This window comes from Crocuta crocuta, unplaced genomic scaffold (genome assembly GCF_008692635.1).
Source record: "Crocuta crocuta isolate KB4526 unplaced genomic scaffold, BGI_CrCroc_1.0 scaffold102, whole genome shotgun sequence".
In the NCBI taxonomy this organism is placed as follows: domain Eukaryota; kingdom Metazoa; phylum Chordata; class Mammalia; order Carnivora; family Hyaenidae; genus Crocuta; species Crocuta crocuta.
This window is the reverse complement of record NW_027530019.1, coordinates 11395341-11416679: the sequence shown is the minus strand read 5'-3', so window position 1 is coordinate 11416679 and position 21339 is coordinate 11395341. Positions and strand designations below refer to the sequence as shown.

The 21339-nt window shown below is 50.3% G+C and overlaps 1 protein-coding gene across 2 annotated transcripts in view; it reads right to left on the bottom strand.

Annotated features, from left to right (window-relative positions):
- Nucleotides 1–21339, bottom strand: part of PLA2G4E (phospholipase A2 group IVE) — a 55983-nt gene that overhangs the window by 5060 nt on the left and 29584 nt on the right. For both annotated transcript variants that reach the window (XM_077764604.1, XM_077764605.1), the window contains exons 3-17: nucleotides 17906–18042; nucleotides 16231–16362; nucleotides 15372–15412; nucleotides 13491–13533; nucleotides 12575–12638; nucleotides 11535–11695; nucleotides 11350–11436; nucleotides 10930–10967; nucleotides 8717–8852; nucleotides 7415–7551; nucleotides 4662–4884; nucleotides 1941–2055; nucleotides 1283–1420; nucleotides 825–932; nucleotides 108–311 (exon numbers count right to left, since the gene is read on the bottom strand). In XM_077764604.1, the coding sequence (XP_077620730.1) occupies nucleotides 108–311; nucleotides 825–932; nucleotides 1283–1420; nucleotides 1941–2055; nucleotides 4662–4884; nucleotides 7415–7551; nucleotides 8717–8852; nucleotides 10930–10967; nucleotides 11350–11436; nucleotides 11535–11695; nucleotides 12575–12638; nucleotides 13491–13533; nucleotides 15372–15412; nucleotides 16231–16362; nucleotides 17906–18042 (1764 nt within the window). The remainder of the gene's footprint in view (nucleotides 1–107; nucleotides 312–824; nucleotides 933–1282; nucleotides 1421–1940; nucleotides 2056–4661; nucleotides 4885–7414; nucleotides 7552–8716; nucleotides 8853–10929; nucleotides 10968–11349; nucleotides 11437–11534; nucleotides 11696–12574; nucleotides 12639–13490; nucleotides 13534–15371; nucleotides 15413–16230; nucleotides 16363–17905; nucleotides 18043–21339) is intronic.

Here is a 21339-nt window from a genome sequence, read left to right as displayed (position 1 = left end):
CACCCCAATGAACGTGGTCAGGGGGATTTTGTCATCCTTTCTCCATGGCAGCTTCAACATGCACTTCCCCTTTATCCAAGCAGAGGCAGGCAGCCAGGATGGGTTACCTCTCCACGTGGAGAACTGACTGTTCTGGAGGTAGTCGGTGTGCAGCTGTAGCCCCAACAGGAAGTTGTGGAACTCAGACACAAAGGACCTATAGGTGAGGATGCTGCGGAAAGTACTGGACAGCCAGGACCCTGGGATCACCACCGCAGTGTCCAAGACGTTGGCCTCACATTTGGGGATTTCAGGCAGGAGTGGCTCATCCTCTGCATGGGAGAGGGAGGATAGAAGGCAGGTCACAAGAGTTGGGGTCCCCAGGTTGCCCAGGTGAAGCCATGCACTGTTACCTGGCACCCAGGGGTCAGTCACTGTAAGTGCAGTTTGCACATTCTTTGCCTAATTTTTAGGGCCTTGGCCAGGAGGATCCAGGTGAGAGAAGAANGGGGGGGGAGGAGGAAGTCCCAGAGAGGATAGGGAATCTAGAAAAGTCACCTTTAACTTTGCTTATAGATCTCTACCCCCTTAGTTCTCCTGGGCACTGTGCCACTCTACCAGCCCTTCCCCTGACCCCTGGTCAGTCCAGAGCTGGCCCCTGAAGCTTGTGACTAAGCCGCAATGGCTCTCCACTCCAGGCAGGGAAGACCTAACCCTAGCCGCCTTCTCATCTCTGTGAACCAGAGATGATGCTGAAATATGTGACAGATGGACTGGTCCTCAGTTTGTGATCCACTCTTCCCCCTCATCGCCCAACCAAGAGGGGAAGCCAGTGAGTCACCCACCAATGTCATGTACTCGCTCCCTCGTCCACCTGTGGAAAAACTCCTCTGAGGTATGGGACAGATTCCAGGCATCGAGCAAGTTGAGGGAGAAGATGCTGCTCCACAAGCCTAGGGAGCAAGGCCAGTGGTGAGCAGTTCCATCCCAGAGCCTCCACCACCCAGACACTGAGCGTTTCTACCTTGGCCTGGACGTTCCCTTTGAGTCAGGCTGCTCAGGAGGTGGGATAGACTTTGATTTCCCTCACCTCACAGTGCAGCTGGACACACGTGACTGATGAGGGCCTGTTGGCAAATGCAGGACAGTCACATGCTCAAAGATAACCCAAGCTGGCAGCAGCACCCAGGACAAGATCCTGGGGGAAAAGAGCAGGCCTCCCTGTCACTCCTCTAATTTAAAGGTGGGGCCTGTCCAGCATGGGCCGGGGTCCTGCCCATGAGTCTCGGATACCAGGAGTCACCTAGCATGTAGCACATCCTCGACTCGGGGATCCTCTTCATCAGCCGCCCCATGAAGAACTCAGAGCCGAAGAGCTCGGAGGGGATGAAGGCGCCGTACTTCTGCAGGCCCACCTCGTAGGGGGAGAACTCGCACCATTCTGCACACAAAGCCGCAGGGCAGGGTGTCAGCCTCAGGTTTGGACAGCCTGGACCCCAGCCCTCCTCACTGCTTCTACAGGTCCTGGGCCTTGGGGGGCCTGGGACAGAAAGCTGCAGTTCCCCCTAAGGGCACATGGGGGCGCCTGCGAGCAGCTTCTGCTGGCCAGGCAAGGCTCAGCTTTGCAACCTGCAATGGTTCATTTGCTCCACCACACTGGATAAAAGGAGACCACAACTGACCTCAAAACAGGGCTCGTCTCTAGGGTCCCTCCTTCTGGGCAGCTTAAGAAATATCTTGAACCCCTTCGCTGTCCCATCAAACTTCTGCCCTTAGAAAAACCACAAGCCCCCACCAGCCTGATCCATCTACACAGAAGGGGTAGTAAAGTCAATATCTTCAGTTGTCAGTGCAGTCTTTTGATGTAGAGGTTGGAAAAAGTATGGTAGTGGGGTGTGTGGGCCAGGTACCTTTGCTTGCTGAGAAGGGACCCCTTATAAATTACTAGCCACCAGTGTTACCTCTGAAATCCTGGTTGCTTACATCATCCTTGACATTGATGGTGAGGTAGATGGGCAGGGGGTTCTGGCCCTGTGACAAAGCAGCACGTTGATCTGACAGTTTGCACTCATTTCTCTGTGGAGGAAATGAAACGGTTATGGAGAAGCAGCCTGGAGGCAGTACAGAATAAGGGGACAGTTTGGACCATTTCCTGGCTCCTGAGCCCACCAGGCTGCTGCATAGGTCCCAGCTGACACCAGTCAAAGCTGCTCTTTAAATGCACCCATGCATTTCACTATCCCAGACATGGACCAGAGTGGGACCGAATCTGCAGTTTAGGGCTGTCCCTCGGAGCCCCAGGGTTCTCCTTGTGTCTCAAGGACCAGAGAATAAAAAGGTAGGGATGGAAAAGGCCACCACTGTCCCTCTTCATTCCCACCATTTCCATCCCACTTTAACCCGAGCAGGTCCATTTTCTTATCTGCTTTGCATGTCTCTCATAAAATGTGTTTGGAGAGGGAAAAAAAGCTGCTTAAAAAGAATTAAACCAAAGGTTTGGAAACTGTGCACCAGATGGGCCACAGTCCCTCTTAGTCCCCCGAGCTCTGTGCTGCAAAATCAGTGGGAGCCTGCAGATCAGCCAGGGCCACAGGCCACTTCCCGAGTGAATCAGCCAGTATAGACAATGCCAGTTGAGGTCTTAGAGGTCCAGGCTCTGACCCTAGATCCTAAGCAGCTGCCTGCTGGGTGGCCATCCACGGTTACTCAACTGTGTGAAGGCCACTGAACCTGTGTGAGATGGTAAACACATGTGTGGGACAAACAACACTTGGGCCTCCCGTGGACGGCAAACAGGGTACCTGTCATGGTGGCCCAGAGATCTGGGCACTACAGAGCTGACTGTCCTGGAAGCAGAGAAAACTATAGCCTCAGGGGAGATCCCAGGGGAAAGAGGCTCCTGCTTTGGCCAGAGTGGGAGAGCACAGACTTCCTCACATCAACCCTAGACTTGCTTTCCAGGGAACCTGGGCTCCTCCCCGCACCAAACACCAGGCAACACTCATACTTGTGTTGTCAAAAGCCTTGATGCTTTTCCTCCTTATCACATGGGACACTAAGTAGAGTTAGAAATATTAACTACCGCTTATTGATATCATTCCCATTTAAAGAACAGCACTGAGCAGGACCAGAATTTAAACCCCATCCTTCCTGAATCCAAAAGCCAGCACCCTCAGCCTCTGCCTGCATCATAAGGACAGATTAGATGTTGGGTTATCCAGAGGGGGAGGGTGGGTGGGATCCATCAAAAGCTGTGAGTGCAGGGCACTTGGATGGCTCAGGTGGTTAAGCGTCGACTCTCCATTTTAGCTCAGGTCATGATCCTAGGCTGGTGGGATGGAGCCCTGCATTGGGCACTGAGCTGAGCATGGAGCCTGCTTGAGATTCTCTCTCCTCCCTCTGCCCCTCCCCAACTAGCTCCTGTGCGCTCTCTCTCTCTCTCTCCCTCAAAATAAATAAACATTAAACAAAAACAAAAACAAGCTAGGAGTGCCTCAATTCTGAATCCCTGTTGCCTAGCAGTTCCTGACATGCAGGAGGTACTTAATTTTGTTGAAGGAAAAAGATGAAGGAATGAATGTACTCTGAAGATGAGGTTCAGGTCATCTTTGGTTTCTCAAATTGTTTGGGTTTTCTGGAAGAGGGAGGCTCCTAGAAAATAATGTCCTCTGTTGGCTGGCAAGTTCTATTTTGAATTCAGAACTCCTCAGATACCTCTGCGAGCCGGGCAGAGAACCATGACTCTGGGTAGAAAATTAGGTGAGAAGTTCTGCTTTAGGGCCAAGCAGCAGCCGAAGCTGGCTCCTCCCTGAGGCCTGGGCAGCTGGAAGGGTTCCAGTGTCAGCTGAACTCACCCTGATGTCCAGGAACAGAGCATCCCCTAGGGGGATGCCACTGCTTCGCCACCACCCACATGGCTCTCACAGTGGCTGAGAGCCCCAACATAGACTGCTTCTCTTCTTGGGCACAGAGAGCTCAGATCTTTAGATCTCAGGGCAGGAAGGAACCTCCCTGGGCCCATCTTCTGTGTGGTAGCCATGAGAAGGAGCCCTGCAGGTCTTCAGCTAAGGGCCTCAGCTGCTCCGCTCTGGAATCCCTGGGTGAGTCTGTGCTGAGCCACACCTCCCACTGGGCTTCTCCCAGCGTGTGACTGGGAGCAGCAGGGATACTGAGGCAGTCCCATTCACGCTCTTGGAGGGCACCAAACTCCTCTGACAGATAGATAACTTTACAAAACTCTCCAAAGGCCTTGCTGAACCTTCTAGACAAGAAGTCTAGGATGCTTCCACTCAGCTCTTCTTCCCTCTTTCCTCCACTTGAGGTCAGACTATATCACAGTCCAATGACTCTCCAGCCTCCTCTGGCTCCCTCCCCATTTTCTTTCATGGTGGCTGTAGCATGGCTCTCAGAGGACACACTGCTTCTCTACAGGACCGCAGCTAAGTCATCGCCACCATGAGGGTCTCAGTCATACTCTAAAAGGACGTAGGTACACAATCCCACCATCTTCCTCCATCATGCACTTGGGCACCTCATGCTTCCTACATACAGTCCAAAGATGAATCTGCAGGTCTAACCTAGCTTCCTTCTGCTGAGATGGAAGTCCAGACTCCCCCTCATGAAGAAAAAGAGCTGGACATCAGCCAGGACAGGTGGGACTCCAGAAGAAGCTGAGTACCTACCTCATCCCCCAGACAGGCCTCAATCAGCAGGCCCCAGAAATCTGTAAAGGTGACCTTGTAGCCTTCCTGACTGCGCTGCCGAAGCTCCTCCTGGAATTTGCAGAGCTGGTCTGGGAATAGGGCAGGCATCTTGTCCTTGACCACATGCCTCCGCGCTTCAAATATGGCGGGCTCTAGGTTTTTGGAGGACCAGTCAGGGTCACGGTACAAGGTAGCCATGGTCCTGGAGACAGACAGGCATGGGGAGAGAACTGAGCCAGCCCTGGCCCAATCAACACCAGATCCTGGCCAGAAAGAAGGTGGACAGGTCATGGGAGACCCTGAACCACCAGGACAGAAGCCTGGAGGAAAGGGGTGAACATTATTACTCACAGTCACAATGGCAACCCTTTCCTGACCGCCTACCATGTGCCAGGTAGAGCATGTTGCTTACGAATGAAGACTCTCTGGGTGCTTAAGTGGCTCAGTTGGTAGAGAATCTGATTCTTGATTTCAACTCAGGTCATGATCTCATGGTTCATGGGATCAAGCCCTGCATTGGGCTCCGCACTGACAGCATGGAGCCTGCTTGGGACTCTCTCTTTCCCTCTCCCTCTGCCCCTCCCCTGTGCACTCTCTCTTTTCTCTCTCTCTCTCTCTCTCAAAATAAATAAAACAAATATTTTTTTAAAAAGTGAGGATTCTGGAACCAGGTCTTCCTGGTTCAAACCCAGACTCTGCCACTTACTAGCTGTGTAATCTTGGGCACGTTATCTAACTGCACCTCACATCGGTTTTCCCATCTGTGGAATGGAGAGAATTAGGATAATTGTACCTAACCTCACAGAGTTAATGTGAAGATTATACGAGTTCATGCAATTTAAAGTGGTTAGAACAGTAGCCGGCAAAAAGTAAATGCTGGGTCGTGGAGCGGTGAGGCCAACATTTGAACCCAGGCGTGGCTGATTCTTAATCCTGGACTCTTTCCAGTCTGCCACATTAATTCCCATAATTATGATGCCGGCTAAAGATTTATTTCCCCTTCTTCTTAACTTATAACTTATATGTGGGCAGTGGGAAAGGAGTGAAACAAAGACAGGAATCTCCTCAGCCCTGGGTCTCTGCCTCTTCGTGACCTGGACCCAGCTTTTCTGTCTATGTCAGGACAGCACCCAGGATCCCATATCCTATGAGGGACCTTGTTTGTGGCTTCACTCTTGTCTGAACAGTGGCCTCTTCCTTCACAGGCCTTGTTTCTGGTCTGGAAACGTGGTGGGTAGTCAAGAGATTTCATCAACAAAAAGCACCCTGCTCTCCATAGATTCTCTCTTACTTTTACGTGTTTAGAAATCTTTCAAAACCATTACAAATGATTGATTTAAACATTAAAAAAATTTTTTTTTTATTTTTTGAGAGACAGAGACAGAGCATAAGCAGGGGAGGGGAAGAGAGAGAAGGAGACACAGACTCCTTAGCAGGCTCCAGGCTCTGAGCTGTCAGCACAGAGCCCGACGCAGCATTTGAATTCATGGACTGCGAGATCGTGACCTGAGTTGAAGTTGGACGCTTAACTAAGTGAGCCCCCCAGGTGCCCCTAATTTGAAAAAAAATTTTTTATTTGATTGATTTTAAAGAACACTTCCCAGTGCTTCCCCAGGCCAGGAGACCCTCCCCCCATCCCACCCCCATTCCCCTTTCATTCCTCCTAGTCTCCTGCTTGGTCCAGAAGTGCCAGGAGGATACAGCTTCCCCTCCACCCTGAGGAAGCAGGTTTTATCTCTTTAATGTACCACCCACGGGCAATGCCAATAAATGTCAGCTATCCTTCTGTCCCATCTGGGCTGAAGCCTCAGAGTTCCTGATGCACGAGCAGCCCTTGGTTTTCCTAGGGCAAGTTCACATCCATTGCTCAAGTGAGTTACCCAGAGCTCCTCCACGATGAGGGGCCCAGCTTGGGATGTCGAGGGCTCAGACAGCCATCAGTCCCTGACAGAAGATGCAGCCATGGCAGTCACAGGGCCCCTGCTGCCCTGGACCAGGGCTGTGTTATGTCATCAATGGGCCTCTTCTACCATAAAAACATTAAAAATTATGTTTCATGATTATTGTACATAAACAAATATAATGTTATTTATTAAAACATTTCCTTCATCCTAGAAGTTCTTTTTTTTTCCTGATCTTAAAAGAAAGGAAAGCATTTTTGTGGGCTTCTACAAGCATTGTGGGCCCTAGGCACTGTCACACTGGCTGGTCTCACCTTGAGGGGCTCACTCTCCTTGCTCAGAGAGTGAGCAAGAGAGCAAGGAGGTGGGAGCCTGAGGAAGCTGCCAGGGAAGAGGGAGGGGTGAGGATGGGAGTGGGCCGGTGTGTGCGTAGCCAGAGCTGGGCCAGCTCCCCCCAGCCTCAGAGACGTGGCATGGCTGCAGAGGGCACTGCATCCCGGCAGGATGGGGTCAGGGGCAGCAGTGGCTCACCCATAGCTGGCCACTGTGCTCCAGGGTCCCCGGCACAGCCTCAAGGTACCCAGTACTGGGAAAGCCTCTCACAGCTACCCCATGGGGTCAGTGCTATTGTTATCCCGCCTTTACAGATACAGAAACTGAGACTCAGAGAAGTCAAGCCTCTGCCCAGATCACGCAGCTCTAAGTGGTAGAGCTGCCCAGTCTTCTTGAGTCACCCTACTTTGGGGTGGGGAGAGCTTCCCCAGACACCCCAGGCCAGCCCATTTACTGCTTGCTCTGGGCTCCACCAGACAGTGGTCCCCAGCTCCTTACCAGGTGGCCCCTGACAGGCCAGTGATGTAGCTGGCACAGTTCAGGATGTTCAGCTTCTGCAGCCCCAGCAGGTGCCCGTACATGGCAGTCATGGATCTTGCTCCACCCCCAGTGGCCATGATGGCTATCAGTGGTACCTGGGAGCATACAGAGGCAGACTGTTGAGGCAATGCTGGGTAGGAGATGACATGGAGTGACAGATAAAAGCTTAGAAAGAACGGTGGAAGAGGGAAAGCTGGCTGGGAGGCACTGGACGACCTGAAAACAGCCTTTCAGAGTGATGGGCCACCCGGTAGGTCTAGATCTCTGCTCCACGCCCAATAGTTGGTGAGGATCTGAAGTCTCACACAGCTTGGCCAATCAGAGCATGGTGGCCAGAAGAGTTCTTAATGCTGCTAGTCTAGCCCTCACTTAACAGATGAAGACCCTGGGGTCCAGAGGGCCGAGTGACTTGCTCGAGAACCCAGCTAGCGTGCGATTCCCTAGTGGTCTCCTCTGGAGAAGGAATTGATATTAGGACACCAGGCCCAGACCTGGCACATGGTAGGTGCTCACTTTATCCTATCTGTGTAACAGCAGGAATCAATGAATTCTTGATATGGGAAGGAGCAAGGTTGTCACCTCTGGGTTTATACAGGATTAAGATGCCCTTGCTGTTTTTCCCCAAAGATGGGAGAGTGAGGGTTGTAAGACCCTTCTGTCGGCTCAAGGCCCATCACAGCCCTCCTCAGGCATAAGGTCTCCATCCTCTTGCCCAGGGTCAGCCTCAGGAGTCCGCACTTGGAGGGTGATCTGCTGCCCAAGGGGGTGTGGGCCTCAGTCCAGACCAGCGAGGTGACACAGGGCTCTAACAAGGGCACACTTTCTGTCCCACGGGAAGAAAATGGCCCTGCGAGGGGAAGCTGCTTCTCTGTAGCTTCGGACTGCTGTTCCTTCTGGGAGGTTGTGCCTGTGTGCATATTTGGGGGGAGGGAGAAGTGAAGAACAAAGAGCCCAGGGCCTTTTGGGTGGAGGTGCTAGAGCCATTTTGTCCCCGTGTAAGGCACCCCTGGATCTGTTAGTGCATGGGGAGGGGCAGCTGGGGCTCCTGCCTTTCTCTCTCTGCTTTGCCCTCCCCTCCCTTTGCAAACACACAATTGAATCATCTCCAGCACAGCCCTCAGCTGGGCACCCAGGAAAGGCAGTGCTAAGGCTACCCTGGGGCAAAGGAGGGCTTGGGGGTGGCTGGCAAGGGGTAGTGTAGAAGGACTAGCTCGGTTCAGAGGGGGACTGGGCTGGGGCGGCAGACCTCTGCTTACCCACCTCGTCCGTATGCAGGTCCTCCTCCAGCTGCAACACCTGTTTCAGTGCGTCGGCCACCACCACCTTCCGCTTCTGCAGAAACTCCAGCTCTGCGGGGCACAGGCTGAAGCCCAGCCGCACGTCGAGTGGCTGGGGGCTACAGGTACAGAGGGCCTGGGCTAAGTGGGCCATGGAGAAGACATGGCTTTGGGGTCAGTTGGACATAGGCTTGAAGCCTGGTTCTGCCATATACCACCTCTGTGACCTTGGGCCTCTGCTTCCTCATCTGTAAAATGGGGCTAATCATGCTGAACTCCCAGCACTGTCTTTGGCACTTTGTGAGCCTAATGAATGAGAAAGCCCCTGAAGCCTTAGGTGAGGCACTCTAAACAGGTCCTTGACAAAATCAGTGACTCATCGAAACCTCTGCCTCCTCAGCACGACTTGGAAAGTCCAGAAAGGCTTCCCCCAAGTATCTTCTATAACCTGAGGCCAAACGTGGGTAACAAACAGCCCTGAGATCCTTGTGGCCAATCCCTGTGGTCCAGGCTCTATAGTAAGGGGTCTCCTGTGGAGCTCTCATTCTTTGGTAAGTTCTTACTGCTCCTGGAGTCAATACTCTTTCTGTGTGCTTTGCAACTGACAAAAACCCTTCATGGTCATTGTCACCGTATCATCCCCACAGGTCTGCAAGGCAGTGGGGCACGAGTTGTCTCCGCATGTCTAATAGTTGCCTTATTTTTATCACATCCCTGCCCTACCCAAGTCCAGGCTCCTGGCCTGGCAGTCAAGACCCTACCTGATCTGCCCAACTGCACATTTTTCTACTTCTTGGAAGGGGTCTGTTGGCTCTCAGAGCCCAGAAGCAGTCCCAGTTCTGAGTCTTTCTGCAGCCCTTGCCTTCACCAGAAGCTTCCTCCATCTGCCTACTTATGTCTCTTGTGTACTCCCAGGTTCAGCTCCCCAGGCACTCTGGGTGAAGGGATCTTGACAATTTCTGACCTAAGTCATACACAGTGGCCTGAGTCTAACCAGATCACATGTTCTGGAAGGCAGAGCCTGGGACCTCTGCTGTCATGTTTCCTCCACGTTGAGCATAGTCTTACAGACACAACTGTGAGGAATTAACACCTTCCTTGGCCTCAACAAAAAATAAACAACGAAACAACAGCAGGCGATATTTGCTGAGTGTCCCCCTTGTCAGAGAGATCACTGAGTACTTCACATGTGTTCTCTGGACATGTGTTCACTGGGTCGTCAGAGCAAGACAAGAGTGGACAGTATTCTTGGTTTTGCTCAAATTTATAGATGAGAAAAAATGAGACCTAGAGAGGTTAAATAACTTGTCCAAAGGCGAATAGCTAATCAAATTGTAAATGGTCACTTGATATTTGACAAGGGTGCCAAGACAATTCAAAGGGGGAAAAGAATAGTCTCAACAAATGGGGCTGGGACAACTTGACATCCACATGCAAAAGAATGAAGCCAGATCCCTGTTCAGGCTCTATGTATAAAGTAACTCAAACTCGGTCATAGACCTAAGTGTGAGAACTAAAAGTATAAAACTCTTAGAAGAAAACATGGGAGTAAATCTTCCTGACCTTGGATTAGGCAATGGTTTTTGAAATCTGACACCCAAGGCACAGGTGACAGAAGAAGAAATACAGATACACTGTGGGTTTCACAAACGTAAAAACAGCCTTGCTTCCAAGGACAATATCAAGAATGCAAAAAGACAGGGGTGCCTGGGGGGCTCAGTTGGATAAGAGTCCAACTCTTGATTTCAGCTCAGGTCATTATCTAATTGTTGTGAGATCGAGCCCCGTGCTGGGCTCTGCAATGGGCATGGAACCTGCTTAAGGTTCTGCACGTGCATGCTCTCTCTCTCTCTCCCTTGCTCTCTCTCTCTCTCTTTCAAGATAAACAAGAAGAATGTAAAAAGACAAGCTCCAGAATAGGGGAAAATATTTGCAAATCACATATCTGACAAGGGACTTGTATCCAGAATATAAAAAGAACTCTTACAACATAACAATAAAAGGCAAATAACCAATTTTAAAAATGGACAAATGATTAGAAGAATAGATATTTCTCCAAAAAAGATCTAAAAATGGCCTAAAAGCCTATGAAAAGATGCTCAATCTCCGTGGCTATCAGGGACATGCAAATCAAAACCACATTTCACCCCCTGGGATGAATGAGTCAGAAGGACAGGCAGAAAGAGGGTACTTTACCAGGGTGTAGACTTCATGTGTAACTCACAGTTCTCACCCTGGGAAGTGAAAGATGAACAGCTTTGCAGAGGTGACAACTTAGAGCCAAGTGGTCCCAACCAACGAAGTGGAATCTCACTATACTGTCCACCCCGACTTGACTCAGCACACACGTGTGCACACACATATGCACATGGGCACGCTAGCCTCACCCCCTCTTCTGGATTCCCTCTGCGACCCTCCACTCAACCTCTACGCATTCTCTTTGACTCGACACAGTGTCGCTTGCAGCCTCCTACCCCACAAAACTCCTCTGTCCCACCTGAGAGACCTCCATGCATCCCTGTCCCCCAGGCTCTCCCCATCTCTCTGCTGCAGGAGCTTCGGGCTAAGCTGCTTGAGGGGGGGGGGGGGGGGCCCATCTTGCACCCAGGCCCTTACCACCGGCAGCGTCACCGCCTGGCCATCAGGAAGGCAATTGAGGGACTGGCAGACAGGGCTGTTCTTGCGCGCACAGCAGCAGCAGAGCTGGAAGGAAGGGCAGGTTCTGTGAGGGGTGAGGGGCTCCTCTGGCAGCCCCACCAGCACCAGTGCCCCACGCCATCCCCACTGCCACCGGCCTGTACCCCACAGCTCCACTGGCTCTTGGGCACCTCCACGTGCATCTGAGGCTGGAAGTACTTGGGGTAGTGGAAGCAGGCCGGGTTTGGGCAGCCGGGCTCCCGGCAGGGTGAGACGCGCTGGGTGTGCTCAAAGGACTCCTTCACTGTCACCAGGAGGTCCTTCGCTAGAAGAGAGGACAAGAGACCTGAGCTCCTAGAAGGTCCTCCGCCCCACCCCCATCCTGGACCAGGAAAATGCCAAGTTGGAGGGACCCAGGACAGGGGTGGACAAGCATCGAGGGCCCTGGTTAAAATGCATCAGAGTCTTATTCTGTAGGGCAGCGCAGGGCCCAGGAATCTGCAATTAACAAGACTGTGTGTGATACTGACAAATGAGGTTCCCAAAGAGCACTGAGATACTGAGTCCTCTGGACTGGTCCCCCTGGGCCCTGCTTCTGCAGGTCACCCTCCTACTACAGTGAAAGCAGGACCTCACCACACCGCCAGTTCCGGGCATGGGTCCTTCCTCTCTCCCTCTCCCAGGTCTGTGTGGCCAAGCTGCTCTTCTCTCTTGGGACAGGCCTAGAAGACTTGAATGGGTGAGACGACGTGGAGCAGTGAACTAAAGAGTCTTGTAATTGCAGATCTCTTTGGTCCCTGCTGGCCATAAAATGCTAGGACCTCTATGAATTATAATCTGACCAGAGGAAGGGGCGCAGCTAGGGGAGCCCTGGGTGTTGCCAGGGGCTGCCTGACCCAGGAGCCACTGGTCTGGCAGGAGCGCAGGGCAGACTGGTGTGGGCACAGTGGGCAGTGTTGTGCTACTGATCTCAGCCCAGGGCACTCTTCAGGCCTGAGAGGTTCTGAAGGTCATGTGGGTACCTAGAAGAGCATGCTCCTTCCAGAGCAGAGGTGGGGAGGGGGGGACAGGTTCATGACCGCTGAGGGTGGGATGATCCCCGAGGAGCCCCAGCCAAGCTCTGTTCTGACTGAGCCTAGGGCAGCCATGGGAGGAAATGCTACCTGTCCCCTCAACTTGCAGCAGAGGGGGTCAAAGGACTCACTTTTCTTGCTCTTCTTCTGCCTCCTGGATTCTGCATGAACCTCCAGGCAGGAGACTTGTCGAGACTGAAACAAAGGAAGGGAGGGTCAGTCTGAGCACAAGCTGCCCCCTCCCCCTGCCAGACTAAAGGGAGGAGATGAAGAATGAGGGGATAAATTCAGCACTGGGCTGATTTTGGTCTGACTCCAGGGAACAATGGTGCTGACCCCATTTCCTGCACCCAACCAAGCTTGTCATCTCATTAAGAGATGGAGTATTTGAAAATGAAGCTGTCCTGAAAAATCTAGGATGTAAGGTCACCGTTTACTATTGGGCCATGTTCTCAGCTATAGGTCAGGGATGGAACCTGAGTAATTTGGTCCAAAATAAAAAGAGGGAAGATTCCACTGTGAGCTTTGGAAGTGAGAGCTTCCAACAAAACATTCTTCTAAAAGTCATATTCCTTTGCCACAAACTCCCGAAGGCTGATTTGGCAGGGGGAGAGATCTCTTTGAATCCTGAGGTGTTAGATGCATTTAACTGTAGTGTTTGGACCAATAGGTGAATTATGAAAATATTTTAAATACCGAGCTTGTGGTTATAGAGGAATTGGAGTTGGGGGGAAATGCTGGGGGGAGGCTGCTTCCAAGTGGGTGCTTTTATTGGGGAGGCTCCCAAGGGGAGGGGTTGTCCTTGTGGGACACAAGGGACACGCCCTTGTGGGCCCTGGATGCTGGGCCAGGATGAGGGATGTCCCAGTTCCTTCCTCCCCCAGAAGCAGGGGCCCAGTCTCTGCCCCACCCATCCAAGCCCCCCATCGGCCTGCTTTAGTTAGTCTGACTCCTGGTGGCCTCTGGGACGTGGGCTCAGGTTCTGTTCCCTGGGAGCAGCAGCCATATGTGACCTCTGGAGCCACAGGAACCTGGAAGGACACTTACCACCAGCACGCCATTGGTGACGAGGGTCTCCGGTGGAAAGGGACTGGAAAACAAAATGAGAACTCCTAGTCAGTTCTATCATTCTTGCCTGATTTCTCACAAAGGTGTTGAAGAACCTAAATAGGGTCAATAATGAGACAGGAGAGCCTCCCTGATCTTTATGAAAAATAGCAGCTGAAGAAACATTAGATCTGTGGATTGTCAAGGAGAAAAGTGGCAAACTTTTAAATAGGATAGGAAAAAATAAATGTACAGGATGGAAGAAGGAGAAGAGTTCCTTTTTCTTCCCCCCCTTTTTACAGGGATAACTTCTTTATGCCCAGCTATAGGGAGCTATGAGGATTAACAGGTAGCAGGGAAGGGCCTAAGCTCACCCACTGCAGCAGATGTAAATAGTTCTGGTGGCAAAAATGACCCATTCTCCTTTCTGTGCTTTATTTAATTCACACATTTAACAAACATTTATGACCCAGCCAGAGAGGGGCCTGGTGAATATAAAATGTCTTCATGTTATAAAGTCAAGAACAAAAGCCTCCAAGGTTACAATTGGTCTAGGGGAGTCCACAGCCTCCCTTGCCAAAATTAGGCCCAAGGTGACTCTGTCTTCAGATCACCTCTTATTACCAATTTTGACATGGTTCATTTTGCAAGCTACAAGGAATTTTTCCCCCTAGAAGTCTTGTTGAATCAAGAACTGGACAAGAGAGCCCAGATTTTCTTCAATGGGAGACAGTTGATTTTAATTTGTCAGTCGCCGTTGATAGGAAATGAGGCACCCCAAAGAGTTCCAAGAGCCTCTAGGCAGAGACCTGTTGGAGTGGAGTTTGATAAACCTACTTGTTCCCCTCCCCCTGCTCCTTGAAAGATCCAGGAGTGTGTGTTGGGGGGCTGCTCAGCCCTACCAAGGCTATGGAGAGGAGTCAGCTGCCCGATCTGCCCAATCACAAGGCACACTGCCATCCTGGGCAGACTACTCCCCTCCCCTCCCCTTTCCCTTCTCCCCTTCTCTCTTTGTCCTCTTCTCTTTCCTATCCTCCAACTCTGGGGCCTAATTCTACTTGAGTTCCCAGAATAGTCATATCTCCAAGACCCTGGATCATTTTCCTAATTGATCATTGAATTCAATGGGATTCAATGAATCCCAATCATTGAAAATGATGGGAAATAACTCCATATATTGAGTTATCCTCTTGAGCATCCCCTTGATGTGGTTCTAGAGGTGGGTGCAGAGGGGGACAGGCTGTTTCAGGCCAGGGTTTGGGGAAGTTTGTTCTAATAATTTGGGGTTGAGGAGGAGACACCCTGGACCTGATCTCTTTCTCAGCCTGGCCTCTACAAGGCCCCATCACCATGTGGCAGGAATTCTTCCCAGAGGCCTCTCTGAGGAATGCGAGGGAGCTGAGGCAGGTAATTTGGCCAGAATTCTTGATCTTTGAAGCAATACTGATGTCAGTAGAATAGGGTCAGTAGGGGTGGGACCCAGCACCTACAGTATTTAGAAGCCCTCAAGAGATTCTGATGCACAGTTTGGGGTATCAGGGTTAAAAGTGCAAGAGGGGGGGCTTAGTCGGTTAAGCGTCCGACTTTCGCGTAGGTCATGATCTCACGGTTCGTGGGTTCGGGCCCCGCGTCGGGCTCTGTGCTGACTGTCAGCTCAGAGCCTGGAGCCTGTTTCAGTCTGTGACTCCCTCTCTCTCTGACCCTCCCCTGCTCACGCTGTCTCTCTCTCTCTCTCCTAGAAATAAATAAAAAAAACATTAAAAAAAAAAGTGCAAGAGGGGAGGGCAGCCAAAAGACAGACCATGCTCTGAAATGCCTGTGCCTGGAGCCACTGGAGAGTCAGGACTTTGGTGAGGTCCTAGGGGGCTAGGGCCTACTCACCTCTCCTCCAGCAGGAACTCTACCTCCAGCTCTTCCATGCCCTGGGGGGATAAAAGGAAGGCAGCTGTGAGCTGGGGCTATACCTGTCTTGCCCAGAATATGTCCCTTTAGTTTCTGCCCCCAGCTTCCCATTGCCCTCCTGGCTTCCCAAGGGGCTCAGCACCTGGGTCAAGAGAGAGCTGAGCTATTGCCCCCAGCAAGCTCAACTCGGAAGGATAGGGGCTCCTTCCTTCATCTATTCCTTCACACTTCTTGTTGTATAATTTCAGAAAGTTGTGACTTCATCGGACGTTAATTTCCCTGCCAGAATGTAATTCAGGCAAGAGCAAGGAGACTTATTCTCTGCTGTGTTCCCAGTGCCGAGAACAGTGCCTGCCCCATAGTAGGAAATAAAGTATCGGTTGTATAATTGAATTGATAATATCCTGGTCTTTTCCAGCTCTGACTTTCTCTGATTTGCAGCTTTACTCTTCTTTTCCCTCATCTGTCCTCTGTTCCCTGGGCCACCCCTACAGCAGGACTCTGAGAGAAGAAAGGGACATCTTCATTTTGGTACATCTCCATTTTGTGCTGGGAACAGTGCTAGGTGTCTTAATGGTGTTTTCCCATTTCAGTGCCACAAAGAACCTAAGTGATAGGTATCATCATTGCCATTGGATAGATGAGGAAACAGAATACAGAGGAATCAAATAAATTCTGCAAGGTTACACAGCTAGTAAGCATAGCACTGGGATTGACCCATCAGTACTACCTTTTCCTGACTTGGTGACACAGAGAGAAGCCCATAGAATGGCATCATGGAAATAACCAGCTGCTCCTCATGAGGCAGGAGCCTGGGGAACTGGACACCTGCACCCACCTCTGGGTTGACTGGGAACTTCATATGGGTTTTCTTTCGGAAGCAGAGCTTGGTGAGGTCATAGAGAATTGTCATCAGGTGGTCATTTGGTGTCACTGTGTCTTCATCACAGATGCTCAGCTCTAGCACGTTCTAGGGGGAAAGGAAGGGTGCAAGTCTGGTTACTGTGTCTGCATGGACCTGTTCCCTAGCAAGGAGGTAGGTCTGAGGGCTAGGGGAACAGCATGGAGGTCCCTGCTCAAGTATGAGAGACATTTTTAGAAAAATGAACTCAAGGGTTGGGTGTAGTGTTTATACCCTCCTTCCAACTCTCTTAAGACTTCCTGACACTATTCTCTGATTCTTCTGGAGAATTTTGCTCTTTTGCAAGGTTGGGAAGGGCCTGTGAAGTATGAGGGATGTCAATTCACCTGGGGGAATGATGGAAGGGCAGAGCAAGCAAGATCCTTGCCAATTCAGGGAAGCTAATACCTTAACACTCCAGCTGCATAATGTGGCAGGTTACAGGGATTCTCATACTTGGTGGCCTTGGGGTAAAGTGTTTGAACTCTGTCCTTTGGTTCATCAGCTCCTAACAAAGTCTTATTAGTGGTTCCAAAGCTGCATGTTAAGAGTTGAACAGCTACCCTGTCATCTGGCTGAACACTAAGGTCAGGGTTTTGGGTGACATGGATTAGCCTCTGAGGCCTCTTGTTCCAAGGATCCTGGGAGATGTGGGTTGGGGCTGGGTTTGCCTCTTTGGTCCCTATCAGGTGGACATAAGGTGGTCTGGAGGTTCCCTACTGAATGAGATCTTCTAGAAACACAGACCCTAGAACTAACCCCACATATTCCTATGAGCAGCCCCATAGCTCTTTAGACAAAGGAAGTCCAAATTCTGATTTCAAGATGGCAGATTGAGCCCATGCCAAAATCCCCCTCCCTTACCCAAACCATAAATATGATAGAAGAGATATTTTTATAGTAACAAATATAAAGCCCTTCTTGAAAGTAGAGAGATCTCATCATGAGCCAGAAATAAAGAATCACCCTAAAATATGGAAGCAGGAAGCTGGAGATGTCAGGCCTCGAGTGTCCCAAGACTGGGATTGATACGTTCAAGATGAAGCCAAGTTTGTTTTAAGAGGACTCTGCTCAGAATGCTCAAGGGAGAATTCTCCCATAGAAGATGTGAACACAACTTAGAATCACCATATGTCTGAGGAAGGCCAACACCATGATACAACAACTCAACAAACGAAAGAACAGACACTCAAGGAATTAGAAATAATAAAGCCTTCTAAAAAGGATTTAAGAAAGGGAAAACACTCTGGCTGGAATTGGACTGGCCTTAGACCTAGTGAATAGAATGGCCCTTCCCATCCATGTATTCTCCTACTTGGAGCATGTTCTGGAAGCACACTCAGTTTCGTGGCAGGGACCACCAGTTTCCAGCAATGATTAGGCAGAAGGACGAGAGAGAAAGGAAAGAAGGCAGAAGGATACGTAGATTCAGAGGGACAAACACGAGGCAGGCCTAATAAGGAGTGGGTGAGCGGGAAGACGGGTTGCTAGGAGGAGAAGAAGGTGTGAGGAAAATAGACATAAGGACACGTAAGTCAACAGAAGAACAAGCTGGCATGGAGGGGAACTGGAATGTAGGCAGACCTGACAGGTGTTGTCCTCTGAGTCTCACCTTCACTTGGCTCTGGATCTGGAAGCTGAAGGTTTCATTCCACTCCGGGTTTGGGCAGTTGGAGATGGTCCTAGTCCTCAGCCTTTCACGAGAAGCAGTGGGCAGCCAGAGGCTCACAAAGCAGTCTGTCTGGCTCACTGTCCAAGGAAGACAAGGGTTGGGGGGAAAGGTGGGGAATAAACCCCAGGCCATAGAGGAGAGCGTAAAGTCAGAATGGAACTTCAGGCAAGATGATTCCAGAGCAAGCCCTTGTCTCAGCTTCAGCCTTTGTCCTGCCCTCCTGACTCATGGGTCTGACTCTCCAGAGACCCTTGTCCCAGAACCTCGAGAAGGCCATAGCCTGCAGGCTAGAAAATTCACAGAGGGTGATTCAGGACCCATTGATCGCGCTCACAGACATTGATGGTTTCTGGTTCTTTTCAGAAGCATCCTGGCTTTTTGAGCAAATGCTTGCTTGCTAGATTGAGACAAGGTATGGCCACACGGTTTTCCCTCTGCCAGGGGAAGAGCTGAAGGACCAGCCCCACAGAGTCCAATTTAACTCTTGCTTAGCCCAAGGTACCAGGGAAACCAAAGTAGGGCTCTATTCTCCCACTGGGCTGCTGAGAAGCAAAGATTAGAAAGAGCACAATCTGGGGCACTGGGTGGCTCAGTTGGTTAAGCTTCTGACTCTGGCACAGGTCATGATCTCATGGTTCATGAGTTCGAGCCCCGAGTCAGGCTCTGCACTGACAGTGCCAAGTCTGCTTCAGATTCTTTCTCCTTCTCAGGACAATCTAGAAGCAAGGACCACAATTTGCATATGACTTAATGTCTCAACTGCAGCTACCAGGCTCTTCATACCTACACGAGTCTCCCAGAATGAGGAAGGTGACCCAAGAAGCCTGAGGCTGTGTCCTTCTTTTTTTTTTTCCCTCTCATTTGAAATGGACAACTCAGGGGTAATATTGCTGGATGTGATGTGGAGAAAGGACAAAGGCTTTATTCTTAGAAAGCTCTCCCAAAGTAGAGAAAAGCCTCTCAGGTCTTCTAGCTGGAGCAGCAGAAGGTATAGAGTGAGCTCCCTCCATCCATTCTATCTGGAAGGAGGGAGAAAGAGGTGCCATGACTGCCATGGTCATTCTTCTGGCAATCTGCTGGAGTAATTCGCAGGTACACACCAGGTTTGCAGAAAATGTAAAAGTCAATACAATCTCCAGTGTCAGAGAGTCCTCTAGATGGTGACGCTGCTATGAAGCTAGGAGTTTCGTTCTGATAGGACTGATCCAAACTAGTTCACAGTTATTAGTAATATCCCTCTGGACTGACTGATCTCACACTGTCACTACACTGAGAACATTATCAGAAGTAAGAACCACAGTTTACATCATAAACATCCCTAGCTTCTGATTTCATCTCCAATATCTGATTAATCTTTGAGGGCTTGCCATTCAGTGAATTGGAATTCATGGCTCTCCTCCCACTGAATAAAGGTAAGATGACACCGCTTTTTAGAGGCCATAATCACTTAATCCAGACACAAAGAATGACCAAAACCCAGAGGACTGTAGAGAAAATGATGACTTCCTCCATGCCCAAACTGCTCCTCTTCACTGTCAACTTAGGTGTCCGGGCCAGACACCAGATATTGTCCTTGGCTCTTACATGGCATCAGATTAACTCCTCTGGCCTCTCCAACCTCATCCACTTCTTTTTTTTTTTTTCTTTCCCTACACAAATCATATTTATTTTTTTATTTTTTTACAAATAGTTTATTGTCAAATTAGTTTCCACATAACACTCAGTGCTCATCCCCACAAGTGTCCTCCTCCATGCCCATCCCCCCCTCCCCCCCACATCCTCACCCACTTCTTACTTGCACTGCCACTGCCTTGGTACAGGCCACCATCACCTCTCCTCCCATGTCCCACCCTTCTGCTGGCTAGCCCCTTCTGGTTTCAGGAAGAGCCTCCACTGGAAGCCTTGTCTGAGTCCCCAGCTCTGGGCCAGGTGCTCCTCCTAGCTTAGAGGCTCTGCTCCTCTCCTGGCAGGGCACTGGCTACACCACTGCACAATGTGGGTCAGAATGTCTCCACTGCACCATGAACACCAAGAAGCACTGGAGTCCGTGTGTTGGCACTTGCTAGACATTTGTTGAATAAATGAATTGAGTGGAAAAGCCCCACTTCCTGCTTTAGAGCACTGTATCAAATTTTAGGTTGGGGCACCACACATATAGGTAAGTAAGCTGGATGTCCAATTGCTTTGTCTATAGGGAGACTCCCCAGGAATCTCCTGGAACCTCTCTGTTGGCTTCTCCTGGACACTAGCCATTCCTCCCCAGCCTGAAACATTGTCCTCAGATTTGCCTCCCGTACAGCAGGAGCCTGCAGACAGAGACTCCACCAACTCTATACCCCTCTGCTTAGCATGATTTGATTGACTCTGTAAAGGCCCCTTTGCCTCTAAAATCCCTTTCCTATTATCAGTCTATGCCTACAATTCTCCCATTAAGCCCATGAAATAAAATCTCCATATTTTTCGCCTAAGGTTTAAATGTCTAGTTAAGATACAAATATTCCTGGAAGAGACAGGATTGATCAGATGCCCACACTTCAAGCACTGATTTGTTTTTCAGGTCTTTCCACAATATGGGAAAGGAGAGTGAAATCCTGGAGAGGGAGAGATGATTTGGTGGAGCAAGGCCAGCGGCGGCCCAGATGAAAATCTGGAGCAGGCGTCATTATCTAACTATAAAGAGAGAGACCAGCATGTTGGTAATAAAGAATGGTTAAGCAACGCTGACCCAATTCTGAGGATTTCAGGGACTTCAGGGGATTTCCTAGGCATTTGATAGGTTTTGATCCTCGTTCCTCTTAGAGTGACAGCGGGCTTGGTCATTTGAATGACATGCCTCCTTTCCTGGAATGTGCGTGGCAAAGATGACTCAATGAGATCTACAGATGTTGAGAACACTGTCTTCCTGATACCTCTGGAGACACCTCCTCACATCCCTTGAGGTACTAGTTTGAGTTTTAATTTTCTTTCTCCAAGAGGAATAAAAACTCTTGGTAGCTAGTAGGTTTCTAGGTCCACTCTATCCAGTCCTGGCTCAGGGCTGGCCGGAGTGCACTTTGACAAGGGAGTCCTCACTGAATCTCATCCATTTCAGGCTCCTTGAAATCTTAGGAAACTCAGACATACTCTAGAAGGATGAACCAGAGTAGAGTTTATTTTTGATCTAAGGTAGAAGGGAAAAGTTTGGGGCAAGAGTAATCCAGGACCCAGAAGACATCAGGATAGTTGCAAACCTCATCAGGCAAAGTGGCAACAGAGCCCAGCCTAGGTCAACTGTGGAGTCTACAGGAACGTGGCCCGGGCTGGAGCCCCCAGACACCATGTATGCCCCCCACCCTGTTCCTCAGGAGAAATGAGGGAAACAAACAACAAACGGT